Source organism: Tetrao urogallus (genome assembly GCF_951394365.1).
Source record: "Tetrao urogallus genome assembly, chromosome: 8".
Taxonomy (NCBI): domain Eukaryota; kingdom Metazoa; phylum Chordata; class Aves; order Galliformes; family Phasianidae; genus Tetrao; species Tetrao urogallus.
This window is the reverse complement of record NC_136821.1, coordinates 27,509,390-27,528,636: the sequence shown is the minus strand read 5'-3', so window position 1 is coordinate 27,528,636 and position 19,247 is coordinate 27,509,390. Positions and strand designations below refer to the sequence as shown.

Here is a 19,247-nt window from a genome sequence, read left to right as displayed (position 1 = left end):
GAAGGACCGAAGGAACGAAGGACCGAAGGACCGAAGGACCGAAGGACCGAAGGACCGAAGGACCGAAGGACCGAAGGACCGAAGGACCGAAGGACCGAAGGAACGAAGGAACGAAGGACCGAAGGAACGAAGGACCGAAGGAACGAAGGACCGAAGGAACGAAGGACCGAAGGAACGAAGGACCGAAGGACCGAAGGACCGAAGGAACGAAGGACCGAAGGACCGAAGGACCGAAGGAACGAAGGAACGAAGGAACGAAGGACCGAAGGACCGAAGGACCGAAGGACCGAAGGACCGAAGGACCGAAGGACCGAAGGACCGAAGGACCGAAGGAACGAAGGACCGAAGGAACGAAGGAACGAAGGACCGAAGGACCGAAGGAACGAAGGACCGAAGGACCGAAGGACCGAAGGACCGAAGGAACGAAGGAACGAAGGACCGAAGGAACGAAGGAACGAAGGACCGAAGGACCGAAGGACCGAAGGAACGAAGGACCGAAGGACCGAAGGACCGAAGGACCGAAGGAACGAAGGAACGAAGGAACGAAGGACCGAAGGACCGAAGGAACGAAGGACCGAAGGAACGAAGGAACGAAGGACCGAAGGACCGAAGGACCGAAGGAACGAAGGAACGAAGGACCGAAGGACCGAAGGACCGAAGGACCGAAGGAACGAAGGAACGAAGGACCGAAGGAACGAAGGACCGAAGGAACGAAGGACCGAAGGAACGAAGGACCGAAGGACCGAAGGAACGAAGGAACGAAGGAACGAAGGACCGAAGGAACGAAGGAACGAAGGAACGAAGGAACGAAGGACCGAAGGAACGAAGGAACGAAGGAACGAAGGAACGAAGGAACGAAGGAACGAAGGACCGAAGGACCGAAGGAACGAAGGACCGAAGGACCGAAGGACCGAAGGACCGAAGGAACGAAGGAACGAAGGAACGAAGGAACGAAGGAACGAAGGAACGAAGGACCGAAGGACCGAAGGAACGAAGGAACGAAGGACCGAAGGACCGAAGGAACGAAGGAACGAAGGAACGAAGGAACGAAGGAACGAAGGACCGAAGGACCGAAGGACCGAAGGAACGAAGGACCGAAGGAACGAAGGAACGAAGGACCGAAGGAACGAAGGACCGAAGGAACGAAGGAACGAAGGAACGAAGGAACGAAGGACCGAAGGACCGAAGGACCGAAGGAACGAAGGAACGAAGGAACGAAGGACCGAAGGACCGAAGGACCGAAGGACCGAAGGACCGAAGGAACGAAGGAACGAAGGACCGAAGGACCGAAGGACCGAAGGACCGAAGGACCGAAGGACCGAAGGACCGAAGGACCGAAGGACCGAAGGACCGAAGGAACGAAGGAACGAAGGAACGAAGGAACGAAGGAACGAAGGACCGAAGGACCGAAGGACCGAAGGACCGAAGGAACGAAGGAACGAAGGAACGAAGGACCGAAGGACCGAAGGAACGAAGGACCGAAGGAACGAAGGACCGAAGGAACGAAGGAACGAAGGACCGAAGGAACGAAGGACCGAAGGAACGAAGGACCGAAGGAACGAAGGAACGAAGGAACGAAGGAACGAAGGAACGAAGGACCGAAGGACCGAAGGAACGAAGGACCGAAGGACCGAAGGACCGAAGGACCGAAGGACCGAAGGAACGAAGGACCGAAGGAACGAAGGACCGAAGGAACGAAGGAACGAAGGAACGAAGGAACGAAGGACCGAAGGACCGAAGGACCGAAGGACCGAAGGACCGAAGGACCGAAGGAACGAAGGAACGAAGGAACGAAGGACCGAAGGACCGAAGGAACGAAGGACCGAAGGACCGAAGGAACGAAGGAACGAAGGAACGAAGGACCGAAGGACCGAAGGACCGAAGGAACGAAGGAACGAAGGACCGAAGGACCGAAGGACCGAAGGAACGAAGGACCGAAGGACCGAAGGACCGAAGGAACGAAGGAACGAAGGAACGAAGGAACGAAGGACCGAAGGACCGAAGGACCGAAGGACCGAAGGAACGAAGGACCGAAGGACCGAAGGACCGAAGGACCGAAGGAACGAAGGACCGAAGGAACGAAGGAACGAAGGAACGAAGGAACGAAGGACCGAAGGACCGAAGGACCGAAGGAACGAAGGAACGAAGGAACGAAGGACCGAAGGAACGAAGGAACGAAGGAACGAAGGACCGAAGGACCGAAGGAACGAAGGAACGAAGGAACGAAGGAACGAAGGAACGAAGGAACGAAGGACCGAAGGACCGAAGGACCGAAGGAACGAAGGAACGAAGGAACGAAGGAACGAAGGACCGAAGGACCGAAGGAACGAAGGAACGAAGGAACGAAGGACCGAAGGACCGAAGGACCGAAGGACCGAAGGAACGAAGGACCGAAGGAACGAAGGACCGAAGGACCGAAGGAACGAAGGAACGAAGGAACGAAGGAACGAAGGAACGAAGGAACGAAGGAACGAAGGAACGAAGGACCGAAGGAACGAAGGACCGAAGGAACGAAGGACCGAAGGAACGAAGGAACGAAGGAACGAAGGAACGAAGGAACGAAGGAACGAAGGAACGAAGGAACGAAGGAACGAAGGAACGAAGGAACGAAGGAACGAAGGAACGAAGGAACGAAGGAACGAAGGAACGAAGGAACGAAGGAACGAAGGAACGAAGGAACGAAGGAACGAAGGAACGAAGGAACGAAGGAACGAAGGAACGAAGGAACGAAGGAACGAAGGAACGAAGGAACGAAGGAACGAAGGAACGAAGGAACGAAGGAACGAAGGAACGAAGGAACGAAGGAACGAAGGAACGAAGGAACGAAGGAACGAAGGAACGAAGGAACGAAGGAACGAAGGAACGAAGGAACGAAGGAACGAAGGAACGAAGGAACGAAGGAACGAAGGAACGAAGGAACGAAGGAACGAAGGAACGAAGGAACGAAGGAACGAAGGAACGAAGGAACGAAGGAACGAAGGAACGAAGGAACGAAGGAACGAAGGAACGAAGGAACGAAGGAACGAAGGAACGAAGGAACGAAGGAACGAAGGAACGAAGGAACGAAGGAACGAAGGAACGAAGGAACGAAGGAACGAAGGAACGAAGGAACGAAGGAACGAAGGAACGAAGGAACGAAGGAACGAAGGAACGAAGGAACGAAGGAACGAAGGAACGAAGGAACGAAGGAACGAAGGAACGAAGGAACGAAGGAACGAAGGAACGAAGGAACGAAGGAACGAAGGAACGAAGGAACGAAGGAACGAAGGAACGAAGGAACGAAGGAACGAAGGAACGAAGGAACGAAGGAACGAAGGAACGAAGGAACGAAGGAACGAAGGAACGAAGGAACGAAGGAACGAAGGAACGAAGGAACGAAGGAACGAAGGAACGAAGGAACGAAGGAACGAAGGAACGAAGGAACGAAGGAACGAAGGAACGAAGGAACGAAGGAACGAAGGAACGAAGGAACGAAGGAACGAAGGAACGAAGGAACGAAGGAACGAAGGAACGAAGGAACGAAGGAACGAAGGAACGAAGGAACGAAGGAACGAAGGAACGAAGGAACGAAGGAACGAAGGAACGAAGGAACGAAGGAACGAAGGAACGAAGGAACGAAGGAACGAAGGAACGAAGGAACGAAGGAACGAAGGAACGAAGGAACGAAGGAACGAAGGAACGAAGGAACGAAGGAACGAAGGAACGAAGGAACGAAGGAACGAAGGAACGAAGGAACGAAGGAACGAAGGAACGAAGGAACGAAGGAACGAAGGAACGAAGGAACGAAGGAACGAAGGAACGAAGGAACGAAGGAACGAAGGAACGAAGGAACGAAGGAACGAAGGAACGAAGGAACGAAGGAACGAAGGAACGAAGGAACGAAGGAACGAAGGAACGAAGGAACGAAGGAACGAAGGAACGAAGGAACGAAGGAACGAAGGAACGAAGGAACGAAGGAACGAAGGAACGAAGGAACGAAGGAACGAAGGAACGAAGGAACGAAGGAACGAAGGAACGAAGGAACGAAGGAACGAAGGAACGAAGGAACGAAGGAACGAAGGAACGAAGGAACGAAGGAACGAAGGAACGAAGGAACGAAGGAACGAAGGAACGTGATCGCCCATTCATGTCCAGAAATATGGTTATGGAATATGAAAGAGGGCAGTATTCCCTGTACCTTCATGGCTTTCTGTATGTTGACACAAGATTCACGTATCATGTGCAACAACTTGTTGAATCGTCCCATTTCTTGAACAAGCACTGTGTTCATACTTTCACTGTAGGCAGTTGGGTACTTTCTGCTTACTGTTTCAATGTCAAAGTCACATGGCAGTTTACTCAGGATGTCACCTGTCACATCATGAACAATGTCATCCATGGATTTGGCACCCATACCAGCTGCCCTGGACTGTAATGTCAAACATTAGAGATTTCATAATGTACACTACTGAAAAAAACAAAAACTTGCCATGCCCTAACATTTGTAAGTCTGTTTCCTCAAAAAAAATGCTTTGGACTTTAATACTGCAGTACTGACACGATCTCTCATAAACAAAAAAAACACACACCTTTAAAGCTCTGCCTGGCCATACACTAACTTCTACATAATTAACAGCAAAACATTAAAACACATTAACAACTGAGATTAAACACTCCAGACAGTGACTTGTACACCTGTGAAATTACAGGAGCAGACTACCTAAACAGCTCCATCTTTTCACCTTTTGCATTACCTGAGTAAGAAGAATGCTGTCAAATAACAGCTGTGTTTCTGACTGATCCTTAGTAATATCGGCATTGGCATGCATTCCAAATATCTCTGGGGAAGGATTCAGTGGGAGCATCCTGGTATATTCAATGTAGCTTCCGTGCTGCAAAAAAAAGGACGCTTCCTTTAACCCACCTGTTTCACCAGCTTATTGATCACAAGGTCCTTTCCGCCACCACCCACTCTCTTATGCAAGCTGAATGTCCTTTAAACTTAAGTGGGCGAGATCACCCTACCTAGCCCTGAGTGTACAAAATGGTGCAGACTGCACGCTTTAAGAAGCCATACTAATTCAGGCTATTGATTCATTTCTTTCTTAATCATTATTTCCAGACCTTACTTGTCACTAAAGCGCTACTCAACATGAGCATAATCATATACATATATACATTTTTATGTATGCATTTGTATGTACATAAACATATATACAGTATTCCTTCAATTAGGCAACTCCACGATACCAAGGAAGCTTCTAATAAATCCACATCTTTCAAATACTTACGTCACCTTCAGGAGGAACAAAGTAAAGGCCGCTCGAATCAAACTTGTAATCTCTATTTGTAATGACTTCTGGTGAGAAAAAAGTGTTCAGAACACTACGGAGTGTGCGGCGATCCCAGTCGTCAGTGACTCTGCCACCGTAGTTACATTCCCCGGTCATGTAGCGCAGAGCATCATATGGGACCTCCTAGAGGAAAAAGAAAAAAAAAAACCACACTCAGCCACAAACTATTACCTATCCCAATGGCCACTTTAGTATCGCTATCATCTAATTTCAAGTCAACCAGCATTCTCACAAAACCTTAACAAAGTATGATTTACAACTGATAGTTCGCTCTTATACTGTAAATCTTCTTATCTGCAACTACTTCGGTACTTAAAGTGATCCTTATACTTCATATTTCAGTATTTATACTACACTTGGGCTACTTTCATCTTATGAAACACCACTTCTTCTTTAGAACAATAATACCACAGGCAAAAAAAAAAAAAAGATACACTGTCACAAAAGAACCTCACACATCATCTGTTGTACTCTCGAGTCCTGTATTGTCCCTAGGACTATGTAAGTAACAGCACCAGGTTCGGCGTAATGATTCATGGTTTCCAACAACTCTTCCGAGAGAGGAAGCCACAGCATCTGTCTAGAGACAGCGTAAGATTCAGACAGAATGGACAACAATGTGGACCGTATTCTGCTCTATTCTGAGTGGCAGACAGTCAACATCAGAATCTGAATGTTTCCACCATCAATTGTGTACTGACCGCAACACGCTAACCTCCAAAAAGGAACTTTTTTCACACTGCTGCAAGTAAAAGCTCACTGCCCGATCTCAGACCCCTACTCAACCACTGTCCAGGGAACTCTCCGCTGTCTGAGTACGTGCTCTCACCGGTCTACGTTGCACGTGAGAACCACGTGCGGGCCTCGGGGAGGTTGCCATACCTCGTACTGGTCCAGGAAGATGTGCAGCTGCTGCACGCTGATGCGCAGATCCGTCTCGTTGAACTCGTATGGAATGTTCCAACCCAGCGGCCCGAACTTCCGCCTTTCTTGCACCAGCGCGTGGAAGAAGCACAGGCCGTACAGCAATGCCTTGAATTCAGCCTTACAAACAAATGGAAGCACATTACTAATAACTAGGTTCTTTACAGAATTTCACTTTTAAATTCTGTTCAGACAATGTCGCCCTTGTTCCTTCTCAGTAAAGTTTTTAGGCCTTTAAGGAAACCTACACATAGGAAGCTTACGTTTGCTTTGTTTGTAATTGAAAACATTTCAGCAAAGCATTAGATCTCATTTAAAAGGAACAAATTCCATCGGCCCTCACGGTTCAAGAGAGCAACTGCGTATTTTGCATTTCGGATAAAACCCTTGCGACAACAACCTTGCAGATTTGCAATGGTAAACAGCGTGCTTCTCAGTTCACTTCTGTTAAAGAGGCATATATATTATAAACACCATGCCACAAAGTCACCACTGAAGTAGGAGATGACCAAAAAACAAAAAATGCTTACTTTTCTGCTACCGATGATCAAAAGTAGTTCGATGTCATATAAGACAACTACTTAATTTGCTACCTTTTTTCCCCAGAGTGATCACCGTCTTCTTTAACCCCTTCACAAAGTAAGGCCGCCACCGCATTACTAACCGTTTTTTTGCAGCTGTTGAAAAAATTAGGGTCAGATATGGGATCCATCAGGTATGAACGAATTATGTTTGCCCGTAAACCTTTCGGCACTTCGTTTGTCATTTTCACTCCGTTCTGAAGTACGGACACCGGAAACGTGGCAGATGGGTAACTGGTGAGCCAGATTCTGAAATCCGGATGCGTTGTGTCGGGGTTAAGCTCCTACAATAAACACGTATTAAAACAACTGGAATAAGTGACAGACTAATACGCATCTCCTCTGTTATTATTTACACAACTTTTTTTGGAGGGAGTTGGAAAATATGCTGGTTAGATGTTGAATTTCTGAACGTCTTGCAAGCGATAATTATCACGTTCAAACTTACGACAATTCTCGTTTTGCTGGATGCCGGAGCGCTTTCATTCACGGCTGCGGAATATCGAACTGAAATTTCTGCTCTTTGTGTAAGATGTGAATGAAAACGAGGTGCCCGGTCTGCACCTTAACAGCAACAGCATGTGCACTTTGTATTTTTACTGTTGTACAGCTCTTCTTACAAAAGCTACTACAATAATATCTATGCGTCTAAAATGCATTAAGAACTCTGGAAAACGGTAAGCAAGAACTGTACGTCAACAAATTTCTGCAAACCTGCAGCTGTTCAAATGTAACACTGTTTAGTGTGCTGCTTTTCTGCAGCAACGGACGCGCAAAAAAGCTCTTGGCCTGAGGAGACAGCTGTAGCACTCAATTTAATGTTTGAAGAATAGGCCACGTCCGCTCCATTTGCGGACGCTTCCTACTGCAGCAGCCAGGACAGAACCGACGTGGTGATTCCAGGTAAGTAATGGGAATCGCCATCGAGCATAGTAAACCGCCTACGTGCCTCAAACGTACTTTCAAAAGTATAGCGAGAACATTAGTTATTTTTACCTCACACACTCGTTCCAGCGTGGGCATCCACGAGCTCGCCAAATGGCAATTCTGCAGAACTATCCACGTTCCTTCCTTCACTGCTTTCTCTATCATTCTCATGGCTATCGGGCCTTGGCCTTGACCGAGTGACAGAGAACTGAGTTTTGTGTCGCTGTATCCCTGTGTAACAAAGCACGCTAAAGGTAAGAAAGATACTGTGGAAGCACAACGTAGTTTATAGCGTCAGAGCTTACATCCATACGTATTCTTGAATTCCTCTGCACTACTTGTTTTACAATACAATTGAAAACATTTTCTCACATCACCCCAGTTGCCTACGACCTCTCAGTGATCATCTGCCAGGGAAAGACTCCCGCTACGCATCCGTTTAATTCTGAACTTTACGGTTCTGACAGTTCCACAAAACTCTTATAAACATAAGGGCTCATAAGGGATGCACGCAATCTACAATAAAATGCACTGGGAGTTTACTGCTTGGTGGCCGGACAGCTGCGTAACGCTCAACGGCTAAGAACTCCGGTAGTCACAGGCGTGCGGTGCAAGAAATTTATCTCAAGAAAACGTAGGAGTTTTAGATTAACAACACACACAAGCAAATGCATCATCTACCTTGAAAAAAATCTGGAAATATTACAATACCTGATCATCAGCAAACTTAATGAGTGCTGCCATGGGGTCGGCACCAGGAGAGAGTATGAATATCAGTGGTGCGCAAGAGTGGCTGTCAGAAAACGCTCTCGACAAATCAAATGGAGGTGGCTCGATAAACGGACGGCCCAGGTTGTGAGTGATGAATTCCTGCACTGTTGGTATTACCTAAAAAAAAGAAATAATTAAATCTGAACATCCTATTGATGTGCAAGTGTTACTAAGCCATTTGGAACAGTTTACTATAAGCTACAAGGAGAATACCGCTACACAGACAATAAAGCACTAATTCAGTCCCAGAGAAATGACTTAATACATACAAAATGTGACCAAAATAATCTTCTAAGAAAGACGTACCCTGAAATGGCTGAAATAAGCAATCCTTAAAGTCATTTCCATCTCGCATCTGAACAGAATAATGTAGTGACGTAAGAACCTGGAAGTCCACCCGCGCGCATACTAATTATGTCGCAAACAGAATTTCACCTTTCAAATACCTTAATTGAGCCTGTTTTGAAAGTGAGCTTGTTTTGAAAGACATAATTTCAAAAAAGATAAAACCTCAGATTTGCAAAGTACAGCATGAGATAGTATCCTGCCCTTTAAGTTTACTATTGTAAAGCAAGCACAGTTCTATAAATGTGAAATAGTTTGCAAGATCACAGTAACACACTTTGATAACTATAAACATCTACAGCAACTTTTCTCTTTTCAGTTACCATTTACTTTATTTGTCTCTTGAATAGCATACCTTAAAATACACTGAACATTGCATAATTACCAATTCACCATTACAGAGATATAACAACATCAGCAAACACAGTATAAAATTTTGACCCTTAACATGTAATGCAAGTAATTTAAAACATTTCTAAAATACCAGTAGTGGTTCAACCACTTCTATTACAGCCTATGTGCTTTCAACAGCTTCTATTTTAACTTTACACAAAACTATTGAATTTCTATAAGCTTCTCGCTTACATTTTCAACATCACAATTATAAAAGGAAAACAATAATAAATGCATTCATACATTATAAACACCATTCATTTCAATTAATAAATATATAATATGAAACATCACATACCTGAAACAAAAGACAACTTGATTCCCACTCTTCACGCTCCCACTCTCACCCATGTGTTCTCACTTATTTTAAAGCTGCTCTGCTTCACAGGTGTAGTGTGTCACCAATTAGGAAAATACCTTAAATTGGAGACCTGGGAAGACAGGAGCTCTGAACTATGCTCCCTACAGCCTGCACCACTGGAGGCGCTTCTGTAAGAGCTCCTTTCAACTTCAAAACTTCTGAATGAGCTTAAAGAGATGTAAGATTATGAAAGTCACTTAAAAACCTTGGTTAACTAGTCTTTTGTAATGAACTGCAAGTGCGCTCCAAAGAATGAGTGATAAAGGATGTTTTAACTTTGTGGGTTTTTTATGTGCTGTAAAGATGAAGTTCTTCATGTTAGTGTACTTTTGTTCAAGAGGTTTTGTGAGCATTTACTTAGCCTGTGATGAAAAGCTGAGCGGTCTGTTTTCCTTGTGCTCTAAAATACTTCAGCAGGATGACTACAAGCTCATGTATTTAGTTTGCTGATCTATGTTTAATTTTATGCATTCTAAGCTTAGGGTTACTTTTTACGTTTTGTTGCATTTCTGTTTGCAGATTCTCCTTTTAGAAGCAAGCCTAGAGGACTATTCTACTTCATCCAGTGCGAAGGATGAAGTAGCGGAATGATTACTTTTGGAATCTAATATCAAAAGTTAAAATCATCTTCATATTACTAAATGCTTACATCCTTGCATGCTTCAACTTGAGGGCTGAAAAAAGGAGACTGTGCTACTGTTTTGGCGCACGTATTGAACAACCGGGTTAGATCTCAGCTACGCTGTGCTAAAGGAGTTATCTAAGAGGTGAATCTTGATAACTGAAACAAATGTGTTTTTCAGTTTTCTTACTAGGTACCGTTCTAAACTGACAGGAAAATGTAGCACTGAACTCACACAGTTTATATGTAAGGGTTTACTGTGGCTGTGGTCTTGTGCTACATTTTTTTTCCAGAAAAAAAATATATTCTTAGGTACAGCAGATTACGTGCATAGATAGCGGAATGCTGCTGTAGGTGTGCTAGCCCATCTCTGAAATAGCAAAGGTACTGCGGTAGCCTGCAATTATAACAACTATGTAGAAACCTGCTTCCTGGATCTGACTGTTCCTTGTTCCTTTACTAATTGACTTGCCCTCTTACAGCTCTCGCTCTTAAAACTTTTTTTTAGCTGGATCTATGCAGGTAGATACGGCAGGGAAAAACGTTACCAAAAGTCTTCTGTGACGGTTCGATGTGAGCACGAGCTGTGTGTTGGATGAAGCTCTAAACTTCTCAACTGTCTCTTGCAAGTGGCAAAGGTGGGCTTTATCCACTGCCGAAGTGCAAATGAACCGGATGTGGCAAAATGTTTCTTTTGCTTGATAGAATTGGAGGGCTGGGAACCTAATGATGACCCACGGTAAGCACAGACTTAACCACGTTCTTTAAATATTTCTGTAAATCTCTTTGACAATGCCCCTTTATTTATTATAAAACTAACAAGTTTTCTAGCATTTCACTAAACTGAAACTTACTGAAAACTTATCCTATCTTACACCTTGACACACTTGCTAATTATACTCTACATGGTTTTTCATTTCTCCTTTTGCATCCAAAGAGAATGTCTGAGATTTGGCAATGGAAAATGATTTCTATCAGTGATGTGAAATCAGTCCAGATCTTGCCTTTCACTGTCTCTCGCTCACGGTTCACACAAGTGGTTTTATCTAACACTGGCTGAATTATCTTTCAGATGTTATCTGCAAAATGTCTCCTCTGCCTGTAGACAGAAATACTGAAGAAAAGTGTCTGCTTTTTACGCATCTTGAAGTGCAATTTTTTTTTGTGTTAGTATCTGTTCTTTTTCTGAGCTCACATTGCAGGGAGAAGCACACCAAATGTCACAGCTGTGGATTTTTATCTCTTACTAAGAGGTTTGATGATCTGACAGTGGAGGAGTACTACGTGCTAGAGATGATGCGGTTAACAACCTTCCCTGTAAGTGTTAACTAAGTCATCTTAAAATACAAAGCTGAGCTATTTAAAAAACAAACAAACAAAAAAAAACCACAGAGCTCTTTCTTTTCTTAAGAAGGTTGAACACTAGGAAAGGAATGATGATGTAATGCCAGAATGACTAACTTGGAATTGATAATTAAAATACCTTATTTGCTAAGTAACCTGCAGCTCTAGCCCTTCCAAACCTAGTTTGTCTAGCTTCTGGAAGAAAACTTAGTTCAGTGCCAATTGTTTATCCAACATCTCGTTGCAGTAGAAAAATGAACGTGAGTGTGTGGTAGTAATTCCCAGAAACTACAATTAGCAGCTCTACCTTTTCTCAGAGGGGAAGAATACCACACTTGACAAAATAAAACTTGGTCGGACTGCTGCTTTTTGTCTCTAGCTTTACACAGAATTGCTGCCTAATTATGCCGTCAGACGGCAAATCTTCTTTTGAATGAGTTGCGGTTCTCGAGTTCTGATCGTCCCTATGCTATTTGTGCGGGCCGTGCTGTTGACGTATACCAAAGCACACATATCTGAACTTTTTTAATTAATGGCCTTTGATATGCCATCTCTTAATTCTATGGATAATAATAGAGAATGAAGCGAGATGAACTCCCTGATGGGGCTTGCTAACTGTGCTCCCTTATTCGTCGTCTAAGCCCTCTGTGGCTTTGCGCAATAGATCTTTATCTTGCTGGTAAGGTCTCATATTGAAAAGATACCCGGTGGCTGTCAAGATTACATCAAGAATAAACAGTGCTCAAATAGCTAAAAATAGGAGCAGTCTGCTTTATTGAAAGCGGTCTGATACTTCAGAAGCTGGACTAATTATAAAATATTATTACCTAAATATACCTAAACTAAAACTAAATTCAAGACTCTCTCCCCGATGCTATTTAAAGCATAGCTAAACAATGTGCTCGCAACTTACAAGTTTGCTAAATATATTTAAAAAAAAAAAAAAAATCCCTAAACTGAACCCCACTGGCAAGGCGAAGTTGAATATGACTGACATTTTTTTCCGCTTTATACAGCAAACGTATTTTTATTCCTGTGCAAATACTAACATTAAGCTGAACAGCAGTTTGAGGAAGAATTTCTTAATAGGCTCTCTGGAGCAGAAGTAGTAACCGATTTATTTCTCTCTTTCGCAAAATGCTTTGTCACAGGTAGGCGTGAGCTAATACTAGCCACGATAACCTGTGAACGTATGATAAATACGTAAGCAAATACTTTTATCTTGCTTTTCATAGGCTGACTTTTGAATAAAGATGACTAACAGTGAGTGCCTGTTGCGATCTACGCCTTATTCAAGCCTTTGAGCCAGACACTCGCAACGGTCCTGAATCAAAATACTTTCTGTAGGACAAAATGGACCTGGCTGTCTGCAATTACTACTTAACAGTCTAAGCTGCTGTTAAATTATGTTCCTACACCAGTCTAATCGACCTTGGACAGCGACGTGAAAAACTTATGCAAGCCAAGTTGTCAGATGTAATAAAAAGGGAAAGTCACTAGGCCTGTAAGATGACCTTGAGTTGGAAACGCTCAGGAGATTTTGGTGTATGCAGTGAAACGTTAAAAAAAAAAATGCTCAAAGCCTATCCTTCCACATTAGTAAGTCTGCTTGTTACACTTTTATGGGAGGAGACATGGCTGGTCTAGGCTAACCAAAGGTACATTCCGTGTCCTATTGTTACGTATGTAGAAGCTAGGGGAAAGAAGGAGGAGAGAGTACATTTAGAACGATGGCATTTATCTTACCGTGACTTTTACCTGGTGAACAGACTACCTCAGCGTGAACTTTCACAGTCTTACCACATCGGTTTCTCTCCCCCTTCTCACTATGAGTACTGAGCAAGCGCCCGTGTAGCGCTTAGCTGCCAGCTGGGGCTAAACTGCAGCAACTCAGTTGAAATGCAAATTTGCAAATGTTTTTTGCTTCTAAAATACACAGAGGGTTTTTTTTTTTTTTTTTTTTTTTTTTTTTAATAAGGCAGTAGCCTTGTACGTACCTTGTCAGGTCTCAGACAGCGGATGATGAGCATCCTTTGGAATTCGCCCAACTTTCCTTGCCACTCTGCAGGAAAATCCTCGTGCTGAGGATCCTAAAAACATACATATTTCATTTTTCTCTAAAGCATTTGTGAATTATGCGAATTGTTGATTATCTTAACTCGATACATCAATTCACAATAGACTTTTTAAAAATCTGCAGGAATGCGACTTTGTGTTATTTTTCCCTCATTTAATGTTTTTTCTTATTTAAAAAAAAAAAAAAGTATATCTAGGGAGTGTCTACTGTAGCAGAGAAGCCAGTCATTTTCAGGTATTTAAAATGTTAATGACCCCAGTTCCTCTCTTCTCTAGGACGAAAGCAGACGAGAGATGAGATACAGGAAATGCTACGCTATTATATAACAATCGGTATTTATGCCAGATCTGAGTGAAATTGAACAGAAAAACCGAGTCAAAGAATGCCCAGGAACTTATTTTGTAAGCAGCTTATGAATATTCCAGCTATGTGACAGCAGTTACTAGACTGGAATAACAATGAGCGTGCGGTGTATGTTAACTTACTCCAGTACAACGCTAGCTGGCCACTGGTGTTATGGCTGCACCGGGGCAACTTATGCTCGCATGTAAAAGGCCGGGCACAGAGGCGTGCGGGTGGACTATAGATTCCGAGCAACTTTGATTTAGCAAATCCATTCGCGATGGAGCTTGTGTTCCTAAAAGGGCCTGGACTCTGACCCTCTCCACGATTTCTTAGCACTTAGCACAGAGTTCTGGATATTAATCTTATTTTTCAATTAATATATGGGGGAAATAGGTATGTCGCTGTGAAAACTCTGACTCTTTAAGAGCACGGCTAAAAAAGTGCTAGTTTAGTATCACTGAGAAAATTAAGAAACACTTATGAGCAAAGGTTGCACCGAAGACCATAATGAGTTGTGCTACTGCCAAAAACTGATTGTTTATCCACGAGAAGCAGAGATGCAGCAGTAAGCTTTGAGGTTAAGGTGGCCAGCCAGCTGGCTGGGGGAAACCAAGTTTAGGTTTCTGCTCTAAGATACAGAGCTTAACTTTAGTCAAAATACACAAAACTCTTGGAACAGGGAGCTGAAGTCAGGTCTTCTCTGTTTTTGGAAGAAACCTGAGTTGCAAGAGTAGGAGAAGCAAACGTCAAATAGTTTTCTGATGATCTTGAGACAGCTATATTCATCATACTGTTATTTACGACGAGGGTGCTTGAAGTCATTTTGTGCTCTCTTTCTCCTCCTTTCATAGACTAAACTGCCCTTTGCCTGCTTGTGCGCTGCTGGGGATAAACTATACTGATGAAAAAGATGGCCTCTATCAGAAAAAGAACGCTTACTGAGACCCATTAACAAGCACTTCTCAACATTCCAGTGCTTTCACAGGAATGTATTATTGTTGAAGCTGGATGCTGAAATAAAATGTTTTTATAATGAGTAAGAGGCCTAATGCCTCTCCCAGATCAAGACGGTGGCAGGCAATGTATCTACCGTTCAGGGTTCAGTAACAGCGGTCCTAGCTGCAGTGTTACTAATTCTTTAGATTTTTTTTTTTTTTTTTTAATGATATTTAAGTGAAGAAATTTCTGTTTATTTCAGTTTGGCTCTTTGAATGTGGTTAGCGGTCAATACGTGGACCCTGATTCCTTTCTTCTGCAAGTAAGCACCTTTACTATAAAATGGTATCATCTTAGTGTACATTATGTATCAAAGGTTGTAACTTCCATGTTTGGTTTCTCAATGGCTAACGTTGGAAGATGAACTGAAGCTCTCAACTTAACATATAAGTTATGTAAATGCTTAAGGCAAGCTTTATTTCTGCTATTTGCCTATTTCCTGCTATCTGGACAACTGAAGCAGCCGTATCTACTTTATTTCTTCAAAATTTATCATACCATCATGAGAAATTCCAACTAAAAATCCTTTAGCTTTCCTCTCTACCCCCATCCAGTCCCTTGGTTAGAGAAAGGATTTCTAAATCGTTGAAATCGATAAAATGCAGCCTTTTTAAAAAGAGTGTAACAGGTCACAGGCCATCTAGCTGTACACTGATATATTTTACTCGTTTAAGTAACGTTGAGAAAAATGCCTCGCTCGACTAGCTGAACAGACGCTACTGTTTCAGTGTTGGTGTTGGAAACAGTAACGGTCAGGCGTGGTGCTATTGGGAAATGGTAGTTTTTAAAATATTTGGATCAGGAATTGTGCGTACAGTGAGAGCTAACTGAGTAACTGACGGCATAACTAAAAGCAGAAGAAAAGCGGTATGGTAAAACAAGCGCCGAGAGAAGTTGACAGTAAGATAAACCAAGTACCTGAAAGCGGAGTGTAAGTCATCTACAAAGGCTCAATTTTGAGCGTAGAGTAGTGAAAATATTTAAAGAAATCATTTGTGCCTATCTGTCACTCTGGAATAGGACGCAGGTCTCCTGAATCCCACTTGAGTATTTCTAAAATGCAACGGTTGTTTTTGTTGCAGTCATTTTTTAAATTTACCCAAAAAAGCTGAATACCTATGTAATGGTACGAAAAGGCATCCTCAAAGCCCAGTGAACAAATGGACCTACCGATAAGGCAACAGCGGCTGACTTGAATGTAACTAATTTCACTGTTGCCTTACTTCTACAGGATTTGCCTTCTTTTACTCCAGCCCAAATCAAATACCTGCTATTCAGTAGCCACCTGACAAACTGGCAGTTATCTGCCCCTCCACACCGTTTGCTTATATTTTTACCTTCACATATGCAGAAATCAACCCTGTAAAATGACAATACTACATTTTCTGACAATAAATGTATTTGATGCATTAATTAGCTTATGGAAGCAAGCAATTGGGAATGTTAACGTACCAAGCTGTCGTACACGGTTTTCCATCCGTCTTTAAGTCGCGTAAAATCCTTACGAATGTTCGTGAAGCACGGCAAGTCTTCTAGCCGACAGATTTCATCCCATGATTGCGGAGGAAGCCAGGTGCACGGATTAGAGAAGGGATTGTCCAAGCCTATACCACCGGTCAACAGGAATTTCCATTCATCCTCGTTAATCTGTGGGAAAAAACGCTGCTCTTAGAACTAACTAAATAAAATCTGATAGTTTTAATATGTTCTATAGGAAATCACTGTGCTTATCTGATTTCTTAGACCAGTTGAAAAAGATTCCTACCCAAAGCATGTAGTGTCTGATTTTCAGTTAACAATGAATTTGAGGAACTGGAAAACTTAATACAAAAGCTGATTTTAAAAGGATTTTCATTTGCGTTCGTAAATTGGAGGAACGAGCAGTTTAAGACAAAGCGCTCTTCGTTACATTTGTTCTTAGTTCCCAACATTTTGGAGCGGAAAAAGCAAATAAAAACAAAACCCATTCTGGAAATACTTAAGGGGACAACACAGTTTGAAAACTTTTTACTATAATGTGAGTCCAACTATTGGTCCATTATGTGTCTCATTCTTTTATCTCAAAACTTTGATGGCTTAAGTTTTGTAAATGCAAGTGGCTTGTCGATAGCTGTGTCAGCTCTTGAAAATATTCATTCTAGTGCTTCTGCGATACTGTGAAAACCACCGAGCAATTTTAAGAAGTACCGCTTTGCAGATATTGAAGTTAAAGTGAGCGTATTTCATCGTGAATTAAAAGAAAAAAAAGAAAGAAAAAAATCCTAGTAAAAAAGTATTTCGTAAAGAATTAGTAAAAATTAACAAAATTCACATTTGCTTTCAGCAATTCTTACTAAAAAATTAAAAAGATTTAACGCTTTAAGTGAAGATGAGTTATTTCTTAAATTGCCTCTCACAATTCATTTTTATATGCTTTCAGAATTCAGAATACGTTACGGTAAAATTTTGTAAAACCTTAACCCTAAGAATAGTATAGGGTGGACTTAGGTTTCAATAACATCCAGAAAAGCTATTATCATCTAGTATGTTTTTGCCACACTTGTTTGTGACAAATTTATTTTATTCTAGAGAATCTTCTTTGCTTCTAGTAATTGCTTATTGAACTCAACAAAATTCTGGATTAAATATTACTATTACATATACACTTATTTTCCTATTTTATCCTCTCAATTCTTACGGCTGGTCATTTGAACATGAGATTATTTTTAATTACTTACCATTTTCTCATATTTCAGGAGATTCACAGTTAGATAAAAAGAGAAGAGCAGCTTGTCCTTTTCAAACAGTGAACGACAGACATTGACGTAAAGAGAGTAAGTGAAATGATCCTTGAGAATCTTCAACCTACAGGTGTCAGGAAAAGAACGATCTTCCATTAATATCAAGCTTAAGATCTGTGCATTTTTGAAGCCTACTACAAATAAATTGGATCCCCTTAATCGTAAGAAACTGTCTGGTCAATTAGCCTCAAAAGAATCATTAAATTGGGGTACCGATTTTTGGCCAAAATAACAAAAACCAAAATTACGACTCCCCGACATGTTTTGCCAAGGAAAAGAGCAGTCTCCTTTGGGAGTGGCAAAAAGAACAACAATCTTAAGATTCATTATGAACAAGAATATCACGGCTCAAATCCAAACCTCTGATTTTTGATCATCTTCTGTAATCCATTTCCTATTGTACAGATGCTATAATCGCAAATATAAGAAAAACTTGTGACTGTTAATTATTTTCTTTAAATTAAATAAAAAAGGAAGGTTTGTCAGTCATCATTTCGCCAAGAGCTACGTTAGAACAGCCAAAAAGAAATGAAAAACCTATACAGATGGTTAGAAACCAAGCACCTGCATTCATACAGTTATGTCAAACAAAGAAAAGAATTAAGAAGAATATAAAAATCTCAGAACACATAGTGAATGCCACCTGATTAGTGGAGACGACTCAAGAAAAAAGTCCCACGTGAATTATTAACTGACAGAATTTTCTGTTCCTTGGCAGGTCTGCCTTTTTATGTCTTAGATGGGCAAAGCTGTGAAAATGAGCTTACACCTATCGTGCCCCAGGAATGCATACTGTCAGCTGGAATTCGGGTCCCGCATCTTCCAATTTCTGCTAGCACAAAGTTTTTGTTTCAAATAAACTAAGTAAAAAAATTTTTGTCTTATCGCTCGCTGACTTTGATTTAGGAACACAGGCACGTGTGGCTGCTTTTTTGAGACAAGAACACGTAAGATTTAAAGTCAAAGGGATAGATGTATAGAATGCAGACTGTCTTTTGGCAGAAGGATAAGTTGAACGTAGTTTCAAATACGATAACAAAACATTAATTCTGACTTGAATGCGTAGCATTTGTGATAAAAACGCGTATGCTAATCTTGAACAATACAGACCTTTAATTCTAATGAAAAAACAACCTTCGTAAATCAGTACACCATTAAAACAAACTCTTTTACGTTAAGTGCTACCTTGCCCGGAACCGCACCTCATTTGTATTTAAATAAAACACAGACTGTCACAGATAATTCAGAAATCGTAATCTGTAACACTAACTGTTTTTTCTGCAGTAGTTTCCCCTGTCTTTCGTTCAGTGAATGACCACGGAAGTAGCTAAGCTAGAAAAGCAAAGCTCCGTGCATTTAATCCACAGATCTGGAGATCAAACAAGCTGCCGAAATACAATTTATTAATGGAATTGATGGAATACTGAAAAAATCTCTTAAGAAAATCT

The 19,247-nt window shown here is 42.1% G+C and overlaps 1 protein-coding gene across 1 annotated transcript in view; it reads right to left on the bottom strand.

The window, feature by feature from the left end:
- DNAH7 (dynein axonemal heavy chain 7) overlaps window positions 1-19,247 on the bottom strand; it is a gene marked incomplete at both ends in the record, with an annotated part of 102,359 nt that overhangs the window by 5,632 nt on the left and 77,480 nt on the right. Inside the window, 10 exons of the mRNA XM_079539127.1 lie at window positions 4,178-4,408; window positions 4,734-4,871; window positions 5,271-5,456; window positions 6,216-6,377; window positions 6,922-7,122; window positions 7,835-7,996; window positions 8,477-8,653; window positions 13,599-13,691; window positions 16,472-16,666; window positions 17,737-17,863. Of these exons, the coding sequence (XP_079395253.1) occupies window positions 4,178-4,408; window positions 4,734-4,871; window positions 5,271-5,456; window positions 6,216-6,377; window positions 6,922-7,122; window positions 7,835-7,996; window positions 8,477-8,653; window positions 13,599-13,691; window positions 16,472-16,666; window positions 17,737-17,863 (1,672 nt within the window). The remainder of the gene's footprint in view (window positions 1-4,177; window positions 4,409-4,733; window positions 4,872-5,270; window positions 5,457-6,215; window positions 6,378-6,921; window positions 7,123-7,834; window positions 7,997-8,476; window positions 8,654-13,598; window positions 13,692-16,471; window positions 16,667-17,736; window positions 17,864-19,247) is intronic.